The sequence below is a fragment of the Balaenoptera musculus genome, chromosome 14, assembly GCF_009873245.2.
Source record: "Balaenoptera musculus isolate JJ_BM4_2016_0621 chromosome 14, mBalMus1.pri.v3, whole genome shotgun sequence".
NCBI lineage: Eukaryota > Metazoa > Chordata > Mammalia > Artiodactyla > Balaenopteridae > Balaenoptera > Balaenoptera musculus.
The window spans coordinates 65,540,854-65,567,425 of record NC_045798.1 but is presented as its reverse complement, the minus strand read 5'-3'; the positions used below and the strand labels follow the sequence as shown (position 1 = coordinate 65,567,425).

The 26,572-nt window shown below is 38.3% G+C and overlaps 1 protein-coding gene across 2 annotated transcripts in view; it reads left to right on the top strand.

The window, feature by feature from the left end:
* The window catches only part of DYM (dymeclin), a 403,514-nt gene that overhangs the window by 169,298 nt on the left and 207,644 nt on the right, over positions 1–26,572 (top strand). For both annotated transcript variants that reach the window (XM_036822924.1, XM_036822925.1), the window contains exons 12-13: positions 13,522–13,635; positions 14,615–14,709. In XM_036822924.1, the coding sequence (XP_036678819.1) occupies positions 13,522–13,635; positions 14,615–14,709 (209 nt within the window). The remainder of the gene's footprint in view (positions 1–13,521; positions 13,636–14,614; positions 14,710–26,572) is intronic.

Below are 26,572 nucleotides of genomic sequence, written 5' to 3'. Positions count from 1 at the left end.
GATAAAACTTAACATCAAGACAGCCAACAAAGGAGAAATGTCTACAGTGTTCAGCTTTGGTATCACAAAGCAGGACAAAGAAGAGTGGATTTCGAATTGAGAAGCAATACTGACACAAATGTAGTCACAAAGCTTATAAATCTAATATTGTAAAATGGAATAAAGCAAGATAGGAAAAAGAGTATGTCTGTCTACCAAGTATTGCAGGAATGCAAGGATGGTTTCATATTAGAAAATATCTTAATGTAATTTATTAATTTAAGAGTAAAAAAAAACCATATAATCATCTCAACAGATGCAGGAAGAGCATTGGATAAAAGTCAGTACTTATTTATGATTTTAAAAAACCTTAACAAAATAAGGGTAGAAAAAAAATTCCTTGTCTCAACAGAAACTATCTACCAAAACCTATAGTTAAGTATTATATTTGATTGGGGAATTTTAAAAGTCTTCCCTTGAAAGTCAGAACAAAGTGTGTATGCCCTTTATTACCACTTCTCCTTAATGTTGTACCAGAATTCTAAGCAGGTCCTTAAGACTAGAACAAGCTATAAATGATTTAAAAATTAAAAAGAAAGGAAATCTAAATGACAGTATTTGCAGACGTTATGACTGACTACATAGAAAATTCAAGACTCTAATATTAGAACTGTTAGGAAAGTTGAACAAATTTTCTGGGTCAGAAATCAGTATACAAAATAAATACTATATCTGCATACCAGTAACAAAGGACTTCAAAATGTGATATAGAGATGCTACTTACAATGGCAATAAAACTACAGTGAAACCCAGGAATTAATCTAAAAGAAGTACAATATTTTAACGGCATAAATTACCTAAATGAAAGATATTAAATATAGCTTAATAAATGGAGAAAGGTACCATGTTCACAGATGGGAAGACTCAGTGTCATAAAGTGGTTAATTTTGCCTCCAGATTAATCGCTATGTTCATCTGATCAGAATCTCAGCAGTTTTTTGTGAGGCTTGAGAAGCTAATCCCGGAAATCGAAGGGAAAAGCAAAAAGCCTAGAAAGTTTTTGAAGCAATTCATTGTGGAGTTACTCACCCTACCAGATAGACTAGTTATAAAACTTTAGTACTTAAGATTGTGTTTTATTAACACGGGAATAGAAAATAAATAAATGGAAAATAACTTAGTCCAGAAACTACACACTCAAATAGGGAAACATGAAGTGTGACAGAAGTAATAAATTGTGCTGAGATTGAGAACATAGCTCATCCAAATGGAAAAAGTAAAATTAGATTATCTTGCCCCACATACAAAGAAGAATTCCACTTGGATTAATAAGACCTAGATGTGAAAAGCTGCATTTTAAAATCTTCAAAGAGAAATTAAAGGGTAATATTACTATGAACTTGAGAAAGGAATTTCTTAAGCATAAAATGTATAAACCATGAATGAAAAGATTAATAAGTTTGACTACATTAAAATGAATGAATTTCATTAAAATGAAAATTTTCACTGTTAGAGCAAGTAAAAACAAGATGCAGACAGGAAGACAGGGTTAGCATTTTTATTTTTAAAATAAATTTATTTTTTATTTATTTATTTTTGGCTGCGTTGGGTCTTTGTTGCTGTGCGCAGGCTTTCTCTAGCTGCAGTGAGCGGGGGCTACTCTTCGTTGTTGTGCGTGGGCTTCTCATTGCGGTGGCTTCTCTTGTTGCGGAGCACAGGCGCTAGGTGCGCAGACTTCAGTAGTTGTGGCACGCGGTCCCTAGAGCGCAGGCTCAGTAGTTGTGGCGCACGGGCATAGTTGCTCCGCGGCATGTGGGATCTTCCTGGACCAGGGCTCGAACCCATGTCCACTGCATTGGTGGGCGGATTCTTAACCACTGTGCCACCAGGGAAGTCCCAGCATTTTTAATTTATAAAGAATCCTTATAATCAGGTACAAAAACAAAGTATTGCTCGAATAATGGGCAAAGTAATAGAAAAACAGAATAAAAAACCTGAATGACCAGTAAGCATTATTATTTTATTATTATTTTTTTTAAAGAAGGTTTTTGTTTCGTTTTGGCCGTGCTGCGAGGCCTGTGGGATCTTAGTTCACTGACCAGGGATTGAACCCCGGCCCTCAACCCAGGCGACTGGCAGTGAAAGTGCAGAGTCCTAACCGCTGGACTGCTGGGGAATTCCCCCAGTAAGCATTTTTAAAGGATGCTCAACCTGATGATTCTTAGGGAGCATGCTAATTAAGATATATTCTGTACTCATCAGATTGGCTAAAATTACGAGATCTCATATATCAGGTGAGAATACAGAGAAAGAGGACTCTCATATACTGGTAGTGACAGTATAAACTGGTAGAACCACTTTTGAGAGGAATTTGGCCTCTCACATTCCTCAAATTACCTGCAGAAGTAAATACTCTACCTCTCAGCAATTCCATTTCCTGGTTTGAGTCCTAGGAAAAACTTTTCCATAGATTCACAAGAGCACATTTGAAGCAGTGTTCATTGTAGGATTGTTTGTAGTGTTCAAAAATTGCACGCACCTGATAACATAAATGAAATACTGCAGAGGAGCTAGGAGCTGCAGTGAATGAAATAGAACTATATGTATTGACAATAATAAATTCAAAAATATTCATGGTAATGAAGTACCAAATTTAAGAGAGTGTTGTCAGAGGTTAGAGGGTCAGGGAGGAGTAGCTGGGGGACTTTAGGTGCTTCAAAAGCAAAAATATTAACATTTGCTAAAACTGGATGATGGATACAGTAGTGTTCTCTATACCAGGCTATTCAGTTGAACTTTCTGTGTTGATAGAAATCTTCTGTAACTGCACTGTCTGATATGGCAGCACTTGAAATCTGGCCAGTGTGACTGAGGGATTGAATTTTTAATTTTATTAAATTTGAATTTAAATCCCCACTTGTGGCTGGTGCTGCTGTGTTGCTCTGTGCTTTTTAGTTAATACTGATCAAAACATACATTTTTTTTTTAACATCTTTACTGGAGTATAATTGCCTTACAATAGTGTCTTAGTTTCTGCTGTATAACAAAGTGAGTCAGCTCTACGTATACATATATCCCCATATCCCCTCCCTCTTGTGTCTCCCCCGCACCATCCCTATCCCACCCTTCTAGGTGGTCACAAAGCAACAAGCTGATCTCCCTGTGCTATGAGCTGCTTCCCACTAGCTATCTGTTTTACACTTGGTAGTGTATATATGTCCATGCCACTTTCTCACTTCGTCCCAGCTTCCCCTTCCCCTTCGCTGTGTCCTCAAGTCCATTCTCTACGTCTGTGTCTTTATTCCTGTCCCACCCCTAGGTTCTTCAGAACCATTTTTTTCTTTTTTTTTAGATTCCATATATATGTGTTAGCATACGGTATTTGTTTTTCTCTTTCTGACTTACTCCACTCTGTATGACAGACTCTAGGTCCATCCACCTCACTAAAATAACTCAATTTTGTTTCTTTTTATGGCTGAGTAATATTCCATTGTGTATACATGCCAGATCTTCTTTATCCATTCATCTGTCGATGGACACTTAGGTTGCTTCCAAGACATGGCTGCTGTAAATAGTGCTGCAATGAACATTGTGGTCCATGACTCTCTTTGAATTATGGTTTCCTCAGGGTATATGCCCAGTAGTGGAATTGCTGGGTCATATGGTAGTTCTATTTTTAGTTTTTTAAGGAACCTCCATACTGTTCTCCATAGTGGCTGTATCAATGTACCTTCCCACCAACAGTGCAAGAGGGTTCCCTTTTCTTCACACCCTCTCCAGCATTTATTGTTTGTAGATTTTTTGATGATGGCCATTCTGACTGGTGTGAGGTGATACCTCATTGTAGTTTTGATTTGCATTTCTCTAATGATTAGTGATGTTGAGCATCCCTTCATGTGTTTGTTGGCAATCTGTATATCGCCTTGGGAGAAATGTCTGTTTAGGTCTTCTGCCCATTTTTGGATTGGGTTGTTTGTTTTTTTGATATTGAGCTACATGAGCTGCTTGTAAATTTTGGAGATTAATCCTTTGTCAGTTGCTTCATTTGCAAATATTTTCTCCCATTCTAAGGGTTGTCTTTTCATCTTGTTTATGGTTTCCTTTGCTGTGCAAAAGCTTTTAAGTTTCATTAAGTCCCATTTATTTTTTTTTTGTTATTATTTCCATTTCTCTAGGAGGTGGGTCAAAACGGATCTTGCTGTGATTTATGCCATAGAGTGTTCTGCCTATGTTTTCCTCTAAGAGTTTTATCGTGTCTGGCGTTACATTTGGGTCTTTAATCCATTTTGAGTTTATTTTTGTATACGGTGTTAGGGAGTGTTCTAATTTCATTCTTTTACATACAGCTGTCCAGTTTTCCCAGCACCACTTATTGAAGAGGCTGTCTTTTCTCCATTGTATATTCTTGTCTCCTTTATCAAAGATAAGGTGACCATATGTGCGTGGGTTTATCTCTGGGCTTTCTATCTTGTTCCATTGATCTATATTTCTGTTTTTGTGCCAGTACCATACTGTCTTGATTACTGTAGCTTTGTAGTATAGTCTGAAGTCAGGGAGCCTGATTTCTCCAGCTCCATTTTTCTTTCTCAAGATTGCTGTGACTATTAGGGGTCTTTTGTGTTTCCATACAAATTGTGAAATTTTTTGTTCTAGTTCTGTGAAAAATGCCATTGGTAGTTTGGTATGGATTGCACTGCATCTGTAGATTACCTTGGGTAGTATAGTCGTTTTCACAGTGTTGATTCTTCCAGTCCAAGAACATGGTATTTCTCTCCATCTGTTTGTATCATCTTTAATTTCCTTCACCAGTGTTTTATAGTTTTCTGCATACAGGTCTTTTGTATCCTTAGGTAGGTTTATTTCTAGGTATTTTATTCTTTTTGTTGCAATGGTAAATAGGAGTGTTTCCTTAATTTCTCTTTCAGATTTTTCATCATTAGTGTATAGGAATGCAAGCAGTTTCATTGACTAGCTCTAGTAGTTTTCTGGTAGCATCTTTAGGATTCTCTGTGTTCAGTATCATGCCATCTGCAAACAGTGACAGTTTTACTTCTTTTCCAATTTGGATTCCTTTTGTTTCTTTATCTTCTCTGATTGCTGTGGCTAAAAAATCCAAAACTATGCTGAATAATAGTGGTAAGAGTGAGCAACCTTGTCGTGTTCCTGATCTTAGTGGAAATGGTTTCAGGTTTTCACCTTTGAGAACGATGTTGGCTGTGGGTTTGTCATTCATGGCCTCTATTTTGTTGAGGTAAGTTTCCTCTATGCCCACTTTCTGAAGGGTTTTTATCATAAATGGGTGTTGAATTTTATCAAAAGATTTTTCTACATCTATTGAGATGATCATATGGTTTTTATCCTTCAATTTGTTAACATGGTGTATCACATTGATTGATTTGCGTATATTGAAGAATCCTTGCATTCCTGGGATAAACCCCACTTGATCATGGTGTATGATCCTTTTAATGTGCTGTTGGATTCTGTTTGCTAGTATTTTGTTGAGGATTTTTGCATCTATATTGATCAGTGACATTGGCCTGTAGTTTTCTTTTTTTGTGACATCTTTGTCCGGTATCAGGGTGATGGTGGCCTCGTAGAATGAGTTTGGGAATGTTCCTCCCTCTGCTATATTTTGGAAGAGTTTGAGAAGGATTGGTGTTAGCTCTTCTCTAAATGTTTGATAGAATTCGCTTGTGTAGCCATCTGGTCCTGGGCTTTTGTTTGTTGGAAGATTTTTAATCACAGTTTCAATTTCAGTGCTTGTGATTGGTCTATTTATTTTTTCTGTTTCTTCCTGGTTCAGTCTTGGAAGGTTGTGTTTTTCTAAGAATTTTTCCATTTCTTCCAGGTTTTCCATTTTATTGGCATATAGTTGCTTCTAGTAATCCTTCATGATCCTTTGTATTTCTGCAGTGTCAGTTGTTACTTCTCCTTTTTCATTACTAATTCTGTTGGTTTGTCTTTTCCCTTTTTTTCTTGTTGAGCCTGGCAATGTTTTATCAATTTTGTGTATCTTCTCAATGAATCAGCTTTTAGTTTTATTGATCTTCGCTATTGTTTCCTTCATTTCTTTTTCATTTATTTGTGATCTGATCTTTATGATTTTTTTCCTTCTGCTAACTTTGAGGGTTTTTTGTTCTTCTTTCTCTAATTGCTTTAGGTGTAAGTTTAGGTTGTTTACTTGAGATGTTTCTTGTTTCTTGAGGTAGGATTGTATTGCTATAAACTTCCCTCTTAGAACTGCTTTTGTTGCATCCCATAGGTTTTGGGTCGTTGTGTTTTCATTGTCATTTGTTTCTAGGTATTTTTTGATTTCCTCTTTGATTTCTTCAGTGATCTCTTGGTTATTTAGTAGTGTATTGTTTAGCCTCCATACATATCTTTTTAAAAGGAGGTGCTCAATGGCTTAGTAATTCTGCTTCCTAACAAACTCTTGCCAAAGTGCTTGTGAAGTCACTAAGTACCACACACTGGGTAACATATAACAGGGATTTTACAGATATTTTTGTTTTCAAAATCTGTGTAATTCCTGACTTTAGGTAATTAATGGCCAGATACTACAAGTATGGAGAGTAAGGACTCCCTGGTTTCTGAGTTTAATGTAGTGAGATTTTGGATAATGAGGGTAAGGATCTATATTGTAACACTGATTTTAATAGGGAAAAACCTGGAAATAACCTAAATTTCCGTAATAGAAGAGTGGATAAATAAATGTGACCTGTTGACACAAGACTGTACCGTGCTTGAATGGAATGAATTAGAGGTGATTTTCAACTATTTAACTGTCATGGCATCAAAATCATCCAGTAAAAATGGCTGTTGTCCACATAGTCCTTTGTCCTCTGCTGTACCTTAATTGCCAAACCACGAGGAGGTCCTGGAGAAGTGGCTTGGGGCAGCACCTATTTACTAACTAGTATAGAAGCAGTTCATTAAAAAAACAACTAGTACTATTAGACCTTGGCGTATGTGGTAAACATAATTCTTCTTATATATATATATATCAATATAGAGGAGTTGCAAAGACCTATTGAGTGAAAAAATTAGGATGCAAACAAATACTTAAGTGTATCAGTTTACTAGTGCTGCCATAACACACTGGGTGGCTTAAAACAACAGAAATTGCTTGTTACCGTTGTGGAGACTAGAAGTCCAAAAGCAAGGTGTCGGCAGGACCATACTCTCTCTGAAGGATGTAGGGGAGTGATTCCTTGCCTCTTTCTCGCCTCTGGTCGTCATTCCTTGGTGTTCTTTGGCTTACAGCTGCAACCAGCCTCTGCGTTGGTCTCACATGGCCTTTTCTCATGTACCTGTGTGTCTCTCCTCCTTCTCTTATAAGAACACCAGTCATATAGGATTTAGGGCCCACCCTAATCCAGTGTAATGTCATCTTAACTTGATTGTGTCTACAAAGACCCTATTTCCAAATAAGGTCACATTCACAGGTTTTGGGTGACATGAATTTGGAGGACACTATTCAACCTGATACAGTATAATACTGTTTATGTAAAGTAGAAAATATACAAAGGAATGCTGGTTTTTGGTTGTGTGTGTGTGTTTGTGTGTATACATACAAAGTATTTGAAATGGACAGGAAAGATATATACTGAACTCAAGATAGTGGTTGTCCCTCTTTGGGGGAGTAAAATGAGATTTTCATCTTAAAAAATAAAACATTAACATTAACGTTAAATGTTAATGTTAATAAAATGTTAATGTCATTTGTGGGAGTATGGAAGTTCATTATTCTTTGTGCTTTTCTATATATATTTAATTTTTTAAAGAGTTGATATTATATAATATGTTACTGTATAATATTCTAGCCTTTGTAACATATGGAAGAGATATATTCAATAAAAACAAATCCTATGGGGGGAAGAAGCTGAAAAGAAGACCTAGAACCACAAACAATTCTCATATACTTTTTGAAAAGGAAGATATTTTCAAATCCTTGAGGAGTTCCCTTCTACATGTTTGAGTTATTTTGGTGCAAAATGTTAAATGTATGTAATGTGTAATCAAGATGATAACAGTCTACAGCTATTAAACTGTATGGATGTTGAATGCAAGAGATGAGGAATTGTTTTTATAAGAACCAAATAAATAGGTCAAGAACTACAGCCAGGTTACCAAGAAAATTTTCTGTATGCTGCCTAGTATGCATTAATGTCCCCTGGGAAGCTGTGTGAGCTCTATAGCTAGTTATTTTAAATTTTTCTTAAACACTACCAGAATTTCCAGATAATGACTTATTTTTCACAGGAAGAAAAGACAGACCTTTATGTAAATGCCAAATTGGATATCTGATTTTCATAGTAACATCATAAGTTTACTATGTGGATACTCATTAAATATTTGTTGAATGTTAAATGAATAAGACTACTTTTATTCAAAACACTTCTTCCATCCAGTTACATAGTAGACACGCACAAGTAAACGTTAAGAACCAATGACCTTGGTTTCAAATAAGGTGGCTTATGATAATTTATTTCTAAACACAGGAGCCAAGAGAGAGGAGAAACCAAACTATGCTCAAGTGTGTGTATGCTCAAGTGTGACCTTTTGAAAGACAGAGACTCCTCTCACTAGTAAAGTTGCCTAATGAGTGTCCTGGGTTAGTATTCCCTTGGAGACTTAGAGCAGTGGCCTTAACCTTGTTGGTCTTTACACTTAAAAATAGTTTAGGACACCAAATAATGACTTTATGTGTATTATTGTTCTCTACATTTACTGTATTGGAAATTAAAACTGACATATTTTTAAAATATTTGATTAGTTCATTTAGAAATAATTATTATGATAATAAACCCCATTACATGTTAGCATCAGTAACATATTTTTATGAAAGTAACTATTTTCCACAAACAAAAGTTTAGCAAGAAAGTGGCATTGTTTAACATTTTTGCCTTAGATTCTCATGTCTCCTTCTGTATTAAATTTGTTGTGCTATTAGACATGTTATGTAGCCTCTGGAAAGCTGAACTATACACTCACGAGAGAATGAGAGTGGAAAGTAATGTCTTGGTATTATTGTGAAAATAGTTTTGACCTTGAGAATGCTCCAGAAATGTCTCAGGGACCCCTAGAGGTCACAGGACCACATTTTGAGAACTGCAGCCTTAGAGAGTAAATCAGAGGGACTGTGAGCATTGCATCATTCCTTTATAAAGATTCAACTGGCAAATCTCATTGTTCTGAGTATTTTCAGCTACTATCATTTGTTTTACACATAGGCTGTCTCTTCTAGTTGATTAAGGTCGTTATTAGTCATGAATAAATGGAAATGCTTAAAGTGTTACATTGTCTACTTCGCAAACAGTACTCAACTACCATGTATTGGGCATTTGTACATGCCATCCTCTGAGTGGAGCCTCCGGCACTGGTCAGGGTTGGGTTATTTGTAATGGCGGATTCTAGGTGATATGGGTCTCTTGTCAAAGAGTTGAACTGCGTAAAAATCTGTTGTGGAGGCACTTATGGACACTTACATGAAGTTGAAGACAGTATTTCTTTACTTTTTAATGCTTATCTGCTTCCATGCCCCCTTTCTCATTTTTAATATTGTTTGGAATTTGCAGGGAGGCAGACTTAGCAGAGAAATATTTATTTTATCTTAGCAAAGAATTAAGGTCAACCATATTATTTAGATTTAATTATATTTTCCTCATTTCATGAATTATAATTGTGGGTTTTTTTGGGGGGTGGGGTTGTTGTTGTTTAGTAGTCCATATTTTCCTTCCTTGACTTTATCTGGCTGTTATTGGTTTGTTGTTGTCATTACGGTGGTGAGGAGGGGCAGCTAATAAGCACTTACATGTATGGTGGTTTGTTTTTTCCCCAGAAATAGTGCATGGGTGGTTCATGCTGAGTCTTTGCATACTTAAAAGTCTTCACTTTTCTGTATCCTTGTGTGGTAGCTTCTCTAGATATAGAATTCTAGAATGATAATCTATTCCTCAAAAATCTGTAGACATTGTTCTATTGTCCTTCAGATATATAGTGTTCAAGATGAGAAATCTTATGTTAGTCTACCTTTCTTTCTTTTGGTGATAACATGTTTCTTCTGTCTAGAAGCCAATAGATTTTGGCATGTTTCTTCTGTCTAGAAGCCAATGGATTTTCTCATATACTGTTGATTCAGAAATCTTATCAGAATAAATTTTGATTTTTTTTCAATATTTTTGCTTAAAGTGTTGCAAGTTTCTCTTTCCCTCAAAGAAATTTTCTGTTACTAATTTTTCTTTTTAAAAAAAATTTTTTAAAATAAATTTATTTATTTTATTTATTTATTATTTTTGGCTGTGTTGGGTCTTCATTGCTGCACGCGGGCTTTCTCTAGTTGTGGTGAGTGTGGGCTCCTCTTCGTTGCAGTGTGCAGGCTTCTCATTGCGGTGGCTTCTCTTGTTGCGGAGCGTGGGCTCTCGGTGCGTGGCCTTCAGTAGTTGTGGCTCACGGGCTCTAGAGCGCAGGCTCAGTAGTTGTGGCGCATGGGCCTAGGTGCTCTGTGGCATGTGGGATCTTCCCGGACCAGGGCTCGAACCAGTGTCCCCTGCATTGGCAGGCGGATTCTTAACCACTGTGCCACCAGGGAAGCCCTATTACTAATTTTTCTCTTTTGCTTCTACAGTTCTCCCTTGGTATCGGCGGGAGATTGGTTCCAGGACCCGCCGTGGATACCCAAACCCACAGATTGTCAAGTCCCATAGTTGGCCCTCAGTATCTGAGGATGCAACCTGCAGATACGGAGGGCTGACTGTATACTTACTGAAAAAAATATCCACATATAAATGGACCCGTGCAGTTCAAACCCATGTTGTTCAAGGGTCGATTTTAGTCTATTCCTTCTGGAACTCTTATTAGGTATATACTGGATCTCCACTTTTCTCTTATATTTTGTCTTTTTGCCTTATACTGCTGTTGTCTGAGGGAACGTCTCAGTTTTGTCTTTCACATCCCAAGTTCTGTTTTCCATAGCGCCCATTCTGCTAATTTCTCTCTCTTTTCTCTTTTTTAAAAATTTTATTTTATTTATTTGGCTGCGTTGGGTCTTCGTTGCTGCACGCGGGCTTTCTCTAGTTGTGGCGAGTGGGAGTTACTCTTCGTTGCGGTACATGGGCTTCTCATTTCAGTGGCTTCTCTTGTTGCGGAGCACGGGCTCTAGGCGCGTGGGCTTCAGTAGTTGCGGCACACGGGGTCAGTAGTTGTGGGTCACGGGCTCTAGAGCGCAGGCTCAGTAGTTGTGGCGCCCGGGCTTAGTTGCTCCACAGCATGTGGGATCTTCCTGGACCAGGGCTCGAACCCGTGTCCCCTGCATTGGCAGGTGGATTCTTAACCACTGCGCCACCAGAGAAGCCCTCCTCTCTCTCTTTTAAGTCTCAGTCATCATATTTTTAATCTTCAGTAGCCTTTCTTCATTCTGTGATTCTCATTTTTCATAGTAGCCTGTTCTTATTTTATGGATACAGTATTCTGTCAACTCTCACCAAAGATACTAATTAGAATTTCAAAAACTTTTCCCCAGCCTCTTAAATTATCTTTGTTTAATTGGGGGTCTGTTTGTTCTGCTTGTTTAGTTTCACATTTATTCATTTTCTTATTATTTGTTTATTTAATAAACTTTTAATTATGAACACATTAAATGTAAACATAATTGGAAAAAATAGTATAATGAATCCCCATGGATTCATCAACATTCTTCTGTTCTCATTTCATCTACCCACCCCACCCCCTCTGCCTTTTATATTTTGGCTAAAATCTATGTTTTTAATCTTGTAAATCATATATATATTATAAAATTTCATTTGTAGATATTTAAGCATGTCACTTTGATAAATATAAGCATAAAAAAATAAACATAATACCATTATCACATCCAACAAAACCAACGATATTTTATTTTATTTTATTTTATTTTTTAAATAAATTTATTTTATTTATTTATTTTTGGCTGCATTGTGTCTTCGTTGCTGTGCGGGCTTTCCCTAGTTTCGACGAGCAGGGGCTACTCTTCGTTGCGGTGCCCGCGGCCTTCTCATTGCGGTGGCTTCTTGTGTTGCGGAGCACGGGCTCTAGGTGCGCGGGCTTCAGTAGTTGTGGCACGTGGGCTCAGCATTTGTGGCTCGCGGGCTCTAGAGCACAGGCTCAGTAATTGTGGCTCACGGGCTCTAGAGTGCAGGCTCAGTAGTTGTGGCGCACAGGCTTAGTTGCTCCGCGGCATGTGGGATCTTCCCAGACCAGGGATTGAACCTGTGTCCCCTGCATTGGCAGGCAGATTCTTAACCACTGCGCCACCAGGGAAGCCCAACAATATTTTAAAAATACCTACTAATATTCAGTTTTCTCTCAATTATCTTTAAAATGTCTTCCTTGAGTTGGTTGGTTTGAATGAGTTTCCAAAGCATTTAGTTCTTGACTGTTATCTGTAACAGTCTCTTCCTCTCCCACCTTATTACACCATTTATTTTTTGTAGAAACTGACTTATTTGTTTAGTAGAATTTCATACATTTGGCTTTGGCTGATTATATCATTGTGTTATTTATCATGTTCTTCTGTCCTCTGTATTTCATATATGCTGGCAATTAGAACAGAGGCTTGATTAGATTCACCATATCTTTTTCACTGTTGGATTTCTGTACTTTTTGGTGGCTTCTTGTCCATTCATAGTTATAAATGAAAGTCTAGATTCACTTATTTTGAAAGGTGGTGAGACCCCCTTTGGAAGGTGTGAATGATGGAGGTCTCCTGTGCCCTACAGGGGGGCTTATCTTCTCAGTGGAGAGGGCAGGAATCAGCCAGAAGTCTTGTCCTTTTTCAGGCATGGATGGAAAGAATGTGGCTCATTGGCTTCATGCGTCAAGGAGAAAAGAAGTAGGGTGACCTCGATGGAAGAGAATGAGGAGTTCTGGTGCCAGATAAGCCTGTTGGTTTTTGTGCATTTTGCCTCCTTCTTTGTGGCAACCCAGCCTTGGCTGCTGTGCTGCCCAGTTTTTCTGTCTCTGATGCCCATGTTACAAGTCTGTGGAACTCACCAACTGAAGCTAGACAGTTTTTGCTTACCAAGGCCTGGAGGTGAGCACCAGAGCTGGAGCAGAGCATGGGCGCATCTCTTCTTGAAGATCTTGGCTTATTTGCATTCTTGGCCTCTCCTTGACCCAAGGGTAGAGATTTTCTGTGGTTGTTACGATAGCTCCACTTTTTCAAAAGACTCCTCGGTTTTCTTATTTTTGCTTTCAAACTACTGACCTCTGATGGTTTTTCTGTCAGACATGTTCTATGTGCCATACCTTTTTAAATATAGCTCCTTTTTGTCTACTAATGATAGCATCGTCTGTTTTTTTTTCTTTTATATTTAAGAAGGAAGAAGAAGAAAAATACATCAGCACAGTTTCACTATCTTGAACTGAAATTCTCACAGTTTACTTTTATATACTGTTTAACTCACCTTCAGAGCAAAGCCACAGCTTGTCAGAAATTATAGACATGGATAATCCCTTTTTCCCTAAAGCAATCATATTTACTTAAACTTTTCTTCCCTATTACAGATGTTAAAAAATATTACTTGGTATTCAGAACGGGTTTTAACTGAAATTTCACTGGGGAGTCTCCTGATACTGGTTGTAATAAGAACTATTCAGTACAACATGACAAGGACACGAGTAAGTATTCCGTAGCTATTTTTCTACCTTTATACATACAGTACGATGAAGACTATAGTTTAAAGCAATCTCAATATTTAGAGTGCTAACGTTCTCATGGAATATGGTGGAAAAATATAGACCAACATATAGTTACTGTATTATGATCCTAAGGTAATGTTTAAAGTGTCTGCTTCTTAATATTTCATAGGTGGTATGATCAGAGATATTTTACATGTAATAGAAAATAAGCAGTGGAGCACATTTAGATAAAAGATGTTGTATGTCTTTGCTGGACTGATAAAACTGATTTACCTTTTAAAAGTAGCAACAGCAAACTGTAAGAAGATACAAGCACAAGAAAATATGAATTCAGATGGGAAAGAAATGGAGACAAAGAGAATACTTTAAAGAGTAAAAGGAAAATTTCAACTAGATTGTATTTGCTATGCCTGGGAGCAAATTTCAGTTCCAGTCACTAGAGAAGCAATATACAGAATTCATAGCTTAGAGAAGTGGTCAAATTTACTGCACCATTTTCAGTTATGCCCCTCTGGGAAGCTAACATAGGTTAGCCTTTCCACAGTCTTTTATCTGAAACTCTTGGAGCCACATATGTTTTAGCACGGAGAATTTTTTGATTTTAGGAAGATAATTATAGTTTGTGTGCTACACTATACGTAACCATGAGGTTCTGGAGCCGTGCACTGTAACTAAACATTAATATTTCTGCAGCAAAATAGTTCAGTATTCTCCAGGGTGGGCTTAATGAAGACCATAAATAGCATCATTATCTTTTGTGCCAGATGTTGGTTCCAAACTAGCGGTGAAAAAACTTTGGATTTTCAGTGCTTTATGGATTTTGGAATTAGAGAAAACAGACTGTGGATCTGCACTTTCTAAAGTCAGTGACAATTGAGTTTACATTTGCTTCTAGTTAACCTTGCTTAAAATGTCTAGAAGACTCGATGTATGTTTTAAACTTGCTGTTTTCTGACAGGACAAGTACCTTCACACAAATTGTTTGGCAGCTTTAGCAAATATGTCGGCACAGTTTCGTTCTCTCCATCAGTATGCTGCCCAGAGGATCATCAGGTAAATATGAGCTTTAAAAGAAATGCTGATTTTTGCCTTTTAGCTGGCCTATTGAAAAGGATACTGTGGTGGTCCCTTTTAAAATGCTTTCTGCAAGGAATATCACATTTTCCTACTTATTTTTTATCACCTTATTGTCTGGCTGAAAATACCTTGTTCTGCTTTGTTTTCTAACCCAAGGTTTTCTATCAAAGTTAATTGTATTTGCTTTCAACCTTTTTATAAAATCTAGTTTTAAGATTTGTGTGTTAGCCTTTTACAGCAGAGCAGGTCTATGTCTTAGTAATGCAAACTAAATCTTAATTCACATATTTGCCGAGCATTTTATAGAGCATCACTCTACCCTTTTCAAAAGCAGTTATCTGTTTTAGAGAATTCTTTCCATGGCAGTTAACCATTGTATTGGTTTCCCAATGCTGCTGTAACAAATTACCACAAATTAATGGCTTAAAGCAACACAAATTTATTATACAATTCTGTAGGTTAGAAGTTCAGCAGGGGTCTTACCAGGCTAGAATCAAGATGTCAGTAGGGCTGCATTCCCTTCTGGAGGCTCTAGAGGAGAGTCTCTTTCCTTGCCTTTTCCAGCTGCTAGAAGCTGCCCGCATTCCTTGGCTCATGGCCCCTTCCTTTCCTTTCAAAGCCAGCAACAGTAGGTTGTTGAGTTCTCCTCACGTCTTATCACTCTGACGTCCTCTTCTACTGTGAGGATCCTTGTGAATGCCTTGGCCCTACCTGAATAATCCAGGATGATCTACCCATTTCAAGGTCCTTAGCTGAATCACAACCACAGCAGAGTCCCGTTTGCCCTGTAAGGTAACATATTCATAGGTTCATGGAAGTTAGGATGTGGATATTTTGGGGGAGCCATTATTCTGCCTGTCAGAACATCACCAGAAACTCCCGTCCCTTACCTGTTCTTTGCCAAAGGCACTATCTTTAAGGTTAGGAACGCTAATTAACAAATGAATGAATGACTGTCATTTGCAGGATTTAACAAATATGGTTACTTTTTGGTCTTCAGGTGGGTGCTCAGTATTGCCCTAGCAGCTCTCAAGTAGAACATTTTTTATGTAGTCAGTGACATTAGATCGTTTCTTTTAATTCTTGCTTTTGGGGCAATGCAGCTCTGATAATTAGTTGTTGTCTTCCAGTCATTGGTGGTTATCACAACTCCATATCACTTTTAAACTCTGATCTCACTTTCCATCCTTTGGTTAGAGACATTTATTGACCTGGGCTCATTTTTAACAATCAGTTAGAATTAACTTACGTTCTTAGTCTGTTTATTTATCCTCAGAATTTAGCACAGGATATTTTCCTTTGACTCACTGTTTACTTTAATCATACATTATTTTGGATTTCTTTGTTTGTTTGTTTGTACTTGAGAGATTGTCCAGTTGACTGACTTTGGACTAACTCGGACTTCGTGATTGAAAGTAAACATGGTGTCTCCTCATACCTCAGATTCTTCCAGGTGTTCTGAAGAGCCTTTAGTTTCTAAAAATTGACCTTTGTCACCATGCTTTATTTCAGCATGACAGATGTAATGATATCTGTGCTGCTTCATGTTCTATTTTTCTTTGTGTGTATGTGGAGTTTTATAATGGTTTTAGGAAGATTTCATAACAAAATTTTCCTCAACTGATATATAAACATTTGGACTGTTCAACATGAAAATGCCAGATGAACTGGTTCAGAATTTAAGTTCTGATAAAATGATTCAAGTAAGATTAAATAAAAATTTTCTAGGGGTCAGAGTTGGAAAAAATGCAAATAAAGCATTGTGCCCAATGTTCTGTGATGACTGAAGTAGAAAACCAATAGTATTTGGAGAAATAAGAAATGTGATTTGGATTTGTGATTTGAGACTATTTAGATCAAGTTTATCATCATTAAGGAATAATGCTTTACTTCAATTTTATTGGAGCTTTTTTTTTTTAATACATTTATTTATTTATTTATTTATCTTTGGCTGTGTTGGGTCTTCGTTTCTGTGCGTGGGTTTCCTCTAGTTGCGGCGAGCGGGGGCCACTCTTCATCGCGGTGCGCGGGCCTCTCACTATCGTGGCCTCTCTTGTTGCGGAGCACAGGCTCCAGACGCGCTCAGTAGTTGTGGCTCACCGGCCCAGTTGCTCCGCGGCATGTGGGATCTTCCCAGACCAGGCCTCGAACCCGTGTCCCCTACATTGGCAGGCGGATTCTCAACCACTGCACCACCAGGGAAGCCCTATTGGAGCTTTATTTAGCATTTAGTGAGGAACTGTGTTATGCAGTGCAGGGAATATCAAAATTAGTTATAAAAATTCCTACCCTTACATAGCTTGTAATTCAATAGCCGAGATAAGGCAAAGACCAACATATGTCATACCTAGCAGAATGTAGTAAATATTAGAATGAAAGAAAAATTCCTGTGGTGAGGGCAAGTGGTTGGTTCAGAGAATGGTGAGGTCACATCTCATTGAGAAATCAGGCAAGGTGAGTAGAGAGAGATGGCTCTAGAGACTGGCCTGATAGGGGAAAGCATCAACCAAACAAACCAAAACAAAACAAGAGGGGGTGTGGTGAGAGAGCATGGTTTATATTTAGAAAATAACCAGTCCATTCAGTTGGCATGTTGTGGACCAGTACAGGGATTATAGGAGAGAAGCCTGAAAGAACCAGCTGGGGCCTCCTTGTGGAGGGGCTAAGCTGTTAGATCCACAGTTTAGGATAATGGAAAGAATAGAAAGAAAAGAAGGTGTCACCTTTTCTACCGACAAAAAAGAAAATGTCAGTGAATGAGTTGTAAATGGATTTGAAAAGAAATACTTTAATGTAAATGCCTGGAGTTACCAGCTTCAGCAGATGATATTGGTCTGTTGTTTGTCACACTGAGGGCCGTGCAGTTCGCAAAGTTCCCCAGTACTGCTGGTGCTTCTGGTCCAAGCGCCACAGTGGAGTAGCCAGTGTGGACCAGAGCATCGCATCATGCAGGAGGGAGCTTGTTAGAAATGCAGAGCGTTGGCCTGGTTTCAGATCTGCTGAATCAGAATCTTCCATTTTAACAAGATCCCTGAAAGATTTGTACATGCATTAAAGCTGAGAAAGTACTTTGAGTTTGGGCCTGGAAATCAAGATTAATAAACACTTAGAAAACACGTCGTGTTGAATTGGAAGTGGGGACCCGCGTTTTTGTATCTTGAGGAAACTCATTTTCTACTAAATGTTTGTGTTTAGGGTATAAAATTGTAAAGTATAATAAGGAATGCATAACCAAAAACTGTTTAGATACACAGAAGATTTATTATAGCAGCACAACTCAAGATTCACCAGATGCTCTAGTAACTCCTTCAAATGAGAAGTAATTAGTTTTCATATACACGGTTTTCTAAATCCTTTTTTAGGAAGAGACTACACAATTTTGTAGCTGTCATTTGCAAAACTTAGAGGAGCCAATATTTCATGTGATCTTCAACAAAATGCAAAACAGAGTAACATGTTTCATTGCTGTGCAAGTAGGATGTGAATAAAGCTTTAAAAAGTCTTATTAGTTGGACATAAATGTATGGAATGATTTCATATGGTGTCTAAGCTGTTGTTTCATATTAAATGACACTGTGTCTTCCACAAACTCTTGGTATTCTAGAAAAATCACAGACATACGTGATATAGGTTTTGCTCACCTATGAAATTTTTTTAATATGCTGTAAGCATGGATATTTGATATGATCATTATTTGGGATTATAGGGCTATTAATTCAGTTAAAACATTTATGTGGAGTAGATTATATGCAAGGGATTGTTGTGAGTTACAAATATATCATCACTTACTTCCTGCCCTTAAGACTTTCCCTATTGCTTGTTTTACCCTCCCCCCCCTCACACCCCCCTCACTGGCTCCTTCCTCTGGCTCCTCCTTCACCTTTGGCTTAACAGGTACTTATACTTTTCTCCAGTATTTCATCCTAGATTGTTCTTCTCATCTTTGCTCATTTTCCTTGCGAGTTCATATCTATGCCTGTAACTTCACCTACTCTACAAGAGCACAGACCTGAGTTTGGGATCCCAGCTTCAAAACTGACTAGCTATGGAATTTTGGAGAAGTTACTTAACTACTCTGTACAGCGATTTCCCCATCTATAAAATGGGGCAGCAATAGTTGCTGTCTCAATGAATAGGATGAAGATTAAGCGAATTAATATTTGAAAAGGGCCTGGCACATAACGTTCACGATATGTGTTGACCCCTTGAAACCTAACTGCTAACCTCACTACCTGGATATCCCACACTTACCTCAAACTTTTATTACGTTTAAAACTGAACTCGTTTTTATTTTTATTTATTTATTTTTAATATTTATTTATTTTCTTTTTATTAGGGTCTCAGTTGTGGCACGCAGGATCTTTCTTGAGGCATGCGGGGTCTTTCATTGCTGCGCTCGGGCTTCTCTCTAGTTGCGGCATGTGGGTTTTCTCTCTGTAGTTGTGGCACGTGGGCTCCAGGGCACGTGGGGTCTGTAGTTTGCGGCACGTGGGCTCTAGTTGATGCGTGCGAGCTCAGTAGTTGGGGCATGCGAGCTTTTTTGCCCCATGGCATGTAGGATCTTAGTTCCCCGACCAGGGATCGAACCCCTGTCCCCTGCATTGGAAGGCAGATTCTTTACCACTGGACCACAGGGAGGTCCCCGGAACTTGTTTTTATTTATTTATTTTAAAATACATTTATTTATTTATTTATTTATGGCTGCTCTGGGTCTTCATTGCTGCCTGCAGTCTTTCTCTAGTTGCGGTGAGCGGGGGTACTCTTCGTTACGGTGCACAGGCTTCTCATTGCGGTGGCTTCTCTTGTTGCGGAGCTCGGGCTCTCGGCGCATGGGCTTCAGTAGTTGTGGCATGCGGGCTCAGTAGTTGTGGCTCACAGGCTCTAGAGCTCAGGCTCAGTAGTTGTGGTGCACGGGCTTAGTTGCTCCGCGGCATGTGGGATCTTCCCGGACCAGAGCTCGAACCCATGTCCCCTGCATTGGCAGGAGGACTCTTAACCACTGCGCCACCAGGGAAGTCCCCGGAACTCGTTCTTAAACGTGCTCTTCCTGTTAAATTCCCTATCCTAGGTAATGACTCTCACTACAGCCATCTAAATTGCCAAGTCAGAAACTTACAAGTAATTCTGTGCCATTTTTTTCCTTCCCCTCAAATGCTCTATCTGACTGGGCCCTGGTGTTCTAACTCTACCATTGTAACTTGCATTCATACCCTGTTTTTGTCTCCACTACTGCTGCGTGAGTTCACGTGTTCATCATCTTCACCCAAAACTATGTCTTTAGTCAGCCTAGTCCTTTTGCCTCCCTCCCTGCCCCTCTACAGTCGACCCCTGGACTGCTCCATTCATTCGAGAAGCAAATCTGATCCATTTTGTATTGCTTCCGATGCTTAAAATCATTAAATGCCTTCCTGTTGCCAGCAGGTTAAAATTCAACCTCCTGAAAGCTGTGGCTCTCAAACATGGGTGGTTTTGCCCCCAGGGGACAGGAGTCAAGGTGGTTTATTTGTGTTTTTTTTTTATTTTGGGGTGTTTTTTTTTTGCTGTTTTGTTTTGTTTTTGTTTTTTCTGTTGGCGCAACTGGGGAGGAGGTTGCTACTGACATCTAGTGGGTAGAGGCCAGAGATATTGCTAAATATCCTGTAATACACAGGACAGCAAAGAATTATCCAGCCCCAAGTGTCGTCGTGCTGGGGCTGAGGAGCCTTGTCTTAGAGTGGGCCTTGTCTGCCCAGCTGGCTCTCCTCAGCTCCTCCGTGGCGGTCCAGGAGTCACACAGCCAGTTTCTGGCCCAGGGGCTAGTTTCTGGGGTAGGAGCGGAGAGGATAGGGCAGGGAAAAGAAGGATATCACAGGTTAGAAATATGGATTCTCTCAGAGAAGGTGTCAGGGAGAGAGAACTTCAGAGTCTTGCCCTGGCCAGTGTAGTTGCTTGTGATACACTGGCCTTGCCTGAAGTTTTAAGTCTCGTTGCTCAAGCAGAGTAGTAATTACTGGAGATAAAAGATTTGTCTTAGATTTCTCTGCATCACTTTACTAGAGTAGCTGTTAGGAGGTACACAAGAGAATTTTAATAAATACCTAGCCACTGATCCTTAGAAGATGGGCGGGCATCTGGGATCTAAGCTTAGTGTGGCACCCATCATTCTGAGACTTAACCTAAATTGATTCATCCCATTTTGCAGATATCTGCTGCTGCTTGAAACTAGTGAAGTTGATGACAGTGTACATTACGGAAAGCTTTATGGTCTTTCAAACTTCCTGAGAATAAAATAATAAAAAACATAGATGAGATTTTAATTAAAGCTATTTAATTACAGTGCTGGTTTTGTTTTTTGTTTTTGTTTTTTTTTTGGTAAAATCTAATCATGTAATTTAAGAACTTTTAAATACTTCAATTCATAATTTATGCTTACACCTTTTCTAACTGTTAACAGCCACTAGTAGTGAACATATACTCTTCAGATTTTAACCAAGTTCACTGCTGTCCATCTTGTCTTTGTCTAGCCCCAGGCTGGCAGTTTATGTAAGGTGCCTTGTTCTGCTCTGCACATATAATGGTACATATTGTAGTCACCCAGCCTTTTTCTGAAGACTACAAAAACACAGTTTGCCTTATTTAACTCTGGGTGGTTAATTCCTCTGTTTTGGACAAATATAGATGTTTCAGAATGTCCCATGGAATCAAAGAAAGTTGGACAACTTGCTTTTAATTAATACCTCCTAGTATTAGCTTACCACATCAGGCTTCCTCACTTTTGTCCCCACTGAGTGAAGTCTTCAGGAGTTGATTTTTTTTCTGAACCAAATAATACATTGAACCGAAAACATACAAGAGAATGTTAAGAAGCAAAATGGCCTGTTTGTTGTTGGGATACATTTATATTATACAGTGTAAAATATTCGGATATAGTAACATGTCTGGTTATTTCTCTTGTTTGAGAAATAACCAATATTTGAGAAATATTGGTTATTTCTTGGTCTTGATATTTCAGGAATACTGTCTTGTTTTAAAAATAAGGTCCATTTAATGATAAATTCATACCTATCACCTTTAGTGTTTCATCACTTCTCTCTCTTTTGTTACATTTAAGACTGGTAAAAGTCTGGAGGCTTGTATAATTTAAGGTGTTGGTGTTGCACAGCTGACAGGTGGCTATGGAGACACTTGGCTGACAAGTTTGTCCAGATGAAAAGCCCATGCCTATTCCACTGCACTGTCATGGAAAGACTGGCAGGACGTTATTAATGAGAGTAATTCACTGCCATGGGAGCATCAATCCAAACTCTCCGGGGTTTTCTGAAACAGATGGTTCTCTGCAATCTAGGGAAGCCAAACCCTTGTTGATTATTCAGTTTGCTGCCCCCCACCCCCCATTCCAACTTCCTTCCAGTATAGCTAAACCCCTAAAGTTATAGTAGCAAAGACTGGGTCTTTCTTTCTTTCCTCCCTCCCTCCATTCCTTCCTTCCTTCCTTCCTTCCTTCCTTCCTTCCTTCCTTTTCTCTCTCTTTCTTTCTTGAACTGGCTAGTTTAGAAAGGTATGGATGTGTCAGGTATTGCAATACAAAGTGTATGGGTATTTTCCTGGAAAATAAACATGGAAAAAAGGACAAGAACTGTATATATTTCAGCCTGAAACTTAATATTTTTCTTACATCTAATCCTTGATGTTACATTTTTTTTAAACTTTTTGCCAGAATTTACTTACTTATTTATTTAATAAATAAATTTATTTATTTATTTATTTTGGGCTGCGTTGGGTCTTCATTGCTGCGCGCGGGCTTTTCTCTGGTTGCGGCGAGGGGGGGCTACTCTTCATTGCAGTGCACGGGCTTCTCATTGCGGTGGCTTCTCTTGTTGCGGAGCATGGGCTCTAGGCACATGGGCTTCAGTAGTTGTGGCTCATGGGCTCAGTAGTTGTGGCTTGCGGTCTCTAGAGCGCAGGCAGTAGTTGTGGCTCACGGGCTTAGTTGCTCCGCGGCATGTGGGATCTTCCCAGACCAGAGCTTGAACCCATGTCCCCTACATTGGCAAGCGGGTTCTTAACCACTGCGCTACCAGGGAAGTCCCTGATGTTAGATTTTATTTTTAATTCAATAAGTACTTACTGAGCTTTTGCTGTAAGCATACCACTGCCAAAGTCCTCTTTCGTTTATTTGTTTACATTTTAATTTCAGACAAATGCCATTCATTGTATCTAGAAATTAAGTGTTATAGTCATGTTGGTTTTAGTTTTTAAAACTTAATTCAATTTCAACCTCATATCATTTTCGGATTTCATTGTAGTTAGGAAATTGTTTCTTTTTTTTTTTGAACGTTTTTATTGGAGTATAATTGCTTTACAATGGTGTGTTAGTTTCTGCTTTATAACAAAGTGAATCAGTTATACATATACATATATCCCCATATCTCTTCCCTCTTGCGTCTCCCTCCCTCCCACCCTCCCTATCCCACCCTTCTAGCTGGTCACAAAGCACCGAGCTGATCTCCCTGTGCTATGCGACTGCTTCCTGCTAACTATCTGTTTTACATTTGGTAGTGTATATATGTCAGTGCTACTCTCTCACTTCGTCCCAGCTTACCCTTCCCCCTCCCCATATCCTCAAGTCCATTCTCTAGTAGGTCTGTGTCTTTATTCCCGTCTTGCCTCTAAATTCTTCATGACCATTTTTTGGGGGGTTTTTTTAGATTCCATATATATGTGTTAGCATACAGCATTTGTTTTTCTCTTTCTGACTTACTTCACTCTGTATGACAGACTCTAGGTCCATCCACCTCACTACAAATAACTCAATTTTGTTCCTTTTTATGGCTGAGTAATATTCCATTGTATATACGTGCCACATCTTCTTTATCCATTCTTCTGTCGATGGACACTTAGGTTGCTTCCAAGACATGGCTATTGTAAATAGAGCTGCAATGAACATTGTGGTACATGACTCTTTTTGAATTATGGTTTTCTCAGGGTATATGCCCAGTAGTGGGATTGCTGGGTCATATGGTAGTTCTATTTTTAGTTTTTTAAGGAACCTCCATACTGTTCTCCATAGTGGCTGTATCAGTTTACATTCCCACCAACAGTATATGAGGGTTCCCTTTTCTCCACACCCTCTCCAGCATTTATTGTTTGTAGATTTTTTGATGATGGCCATTCTGACCGGTGTGAGATGATATCGCATTGTAGTTTTGATTTGCATTTCTCTAATGATTAATGATGTTGAGCATTCTTTCATGTGTCTGTTGGCAATCTGTATATCTTCTTTAGAGAAACGTCTGTTTAGGTCTTCTGCCCATTTTTGGATTGGGTTGTTTGTTTTTTTGATATTGAGCTGCATGAACTGCTTGTAAATTTTGGAGATTAATCCTTTGTCCGCTGCTTCATTTGCAAATATTTTCTCCCATTCTGAGGGTTGTCTTTTCGTCTTGTTTATGGTTTCCTTTGCTGTGCAAAAGCTTTTAAGTTTCATTAAGTCCCATTTGTTTATTTTTGTTTTTATTTCCATTTCTGTGGGAGGTGGGTCAAAAAGGATCTTGCTGTGATTTATGTCACAGAGTGTTCTGCCTATGTTTTCCTCTAAGAGTTTGATAGTGTCTGGCCTTACATTTAGGTCTTTAGTCCATTTTGAGTTTATTTTTGTGTATGGTGTTAGGGAGTGTTCTAATTTCATTCTTTTCCATGTAGCTGTCCAGTTTTCCCAGCACCACTTATTGAAGAGGCTGTCTTTTCTCCATTGTATATTCTTGCCTCCTTTATCAAAGATAAGGAGACCATATGTGCATGGGTTTATCTCTGGGCTTTCTATCCTGTTCCATTGATCTATATTTCTGTTTTTGTGCCAGTACCATACTGTCTTGATTACTGTAGCTTTGTAGTATAGTCTGAAGTCAGGGAGCCTGATTCCTCCAGCTCTGTTTTTCTTTCTCAAGATTTCTTTGGCTATTCAGGGTCTTTTGTGTTTCCATACAAATTGTGAAATTTTTTGTTCTAGTTCTGTGAAAAATGCCAGTGGTAGTTTGATAGGGATTGCATTGAATCTGTAGATTGCTTTGGGTAGTATAGTCATTTTCACAGTGTTGATTCTTCCAATCCAAGAACATGGTATATCCCTCCATCTGTTTGTATCATCTTTTATTTCTTTCATCAGTGTCTTATAATTTTCTGCATACAGGTCTTTTGTCTCCTTAGGTAGGTTTATTCCTAGGTATTTTATTCTTTGTGTTGCAATGGTAAATGGGAGTGTTTTCTTAATTTCACTTTCAGATTTTTCATCATTAGTGTATAGGAACACAAGAGATTTCTGTGCATTAATTTTGTATCCTGCTACTTTACCAAATTCATTGATTAGCTCTAGTAGTTTTCTGGTAGCATCTTTAGGATTCTCTATGTATAGTATCATGTCATCTGCAAACAGTGACAGCTTTACTTCTTGTTTTCCGATTTGGATTCCTTTTATCTCTTTTTCTTCTCTGATTGCTGTGGCTAAAACTTCCAAAACTATGTTGAATAATAGTGGTGAGAGTGGGCAACCTTGTCTTGTTCCTGATCTTAGTGGAAATGGTTTCAGTTTTTCACCATTGAGGACGATGTTGGCTGTGCGTTTGTCATATATGGCCTTTATTATGTTGAGGTAAGTTCCCTCTTTGCCTACTTTCTGGAGGGTTTTTATCATAAATGGGTGTTGAATTTTGTCAAAAGCTTTGTCTGCATCTATTGAGATGATCATATGGTTTTTCTCCTTCAATTTGTTAATATGGTGTATCACATTGATTGATTTGCATATACTGAAGAATCCTTGCATTCCTGGGATAAACCCCACTTGATCATAGTGTATGATCCTTTTAATGTGCTATTGGATTCTGTTTGCTAGTATTTTGTTGAGGATTTTTGCATCTATGTTCATCAGTGATATTAGCCTGTAGTTTTCTTTTTTTGTGACATCTTTGTCTGGTTTTGGTATCAGGGTGATGGTGGCCTCGTAGAATGAGTTTGGGAGTGTTCCTCTCTCTGCTATATTTTGGAAGACTTTGAGAAGGATAAGTGTTAGCGCTTCTCTAAATGTTTGATAGAATTCGCCTGTGAAGCCATCTGGTCCTGGGCTTTTGTTTGTTGGAAGATTTTTAATCACAGTTTCAATATCAGTGCTTGTGATTGGTCTGTTCATATTGTAACACTAGGAATTTGTTTCTTTAGGGAAGGAGTTATGTGATATTAAGAGTTATAACAAGTAGCTCAGTTTTGTTTCTAAAATCTTCTTAAGTTGTTTAACTTCTGTTTTCCATCTCTAAGATAATGTATGATACCTACTTCATTGTAGTGTTGTGAGAGTTAATAATGGCTTATAACGTCTTTTGTAGCTGTATTATAACATTTTGAAGTAATTTTAATCTAAAAACAAATCTAGATAACATCCTTACAAAAACTTTCTTGCTTTCTAGAAATTAGGCAAGGAATTGGGCAAAGAATCAGAATATTCCTAGATTCCGATTCCTAGCCCGTAGGATCATCGAATTGCCTGTATTTCCCAAATATTTCCCTCAGTGAAGACCTCATTGAATATAAATGGGGAGTTTTTGTTTTGTTTTTTAGTTGGGGAGTTTTTAATGATAGTGTTTTATTTTGGATTGGTAGGAGGTCTAAGCAATGATTTTGCAGTGTAAGTATTTCTTTTAAACTTATGTGATTTATTTTTTAGAAGACAGAGTTAACTTTTTCTTGCCCAGTGCCTTGGCCATAAAGTAGTTCCAGTTTCTCCATTGCTTTTGGTCTTTGCTGATCCTTGTTTGCTCTTGGCAAAGCAGTAGCCAAGAAAGGAAGGAGGAATGTTTTGCCTTAAAAATCC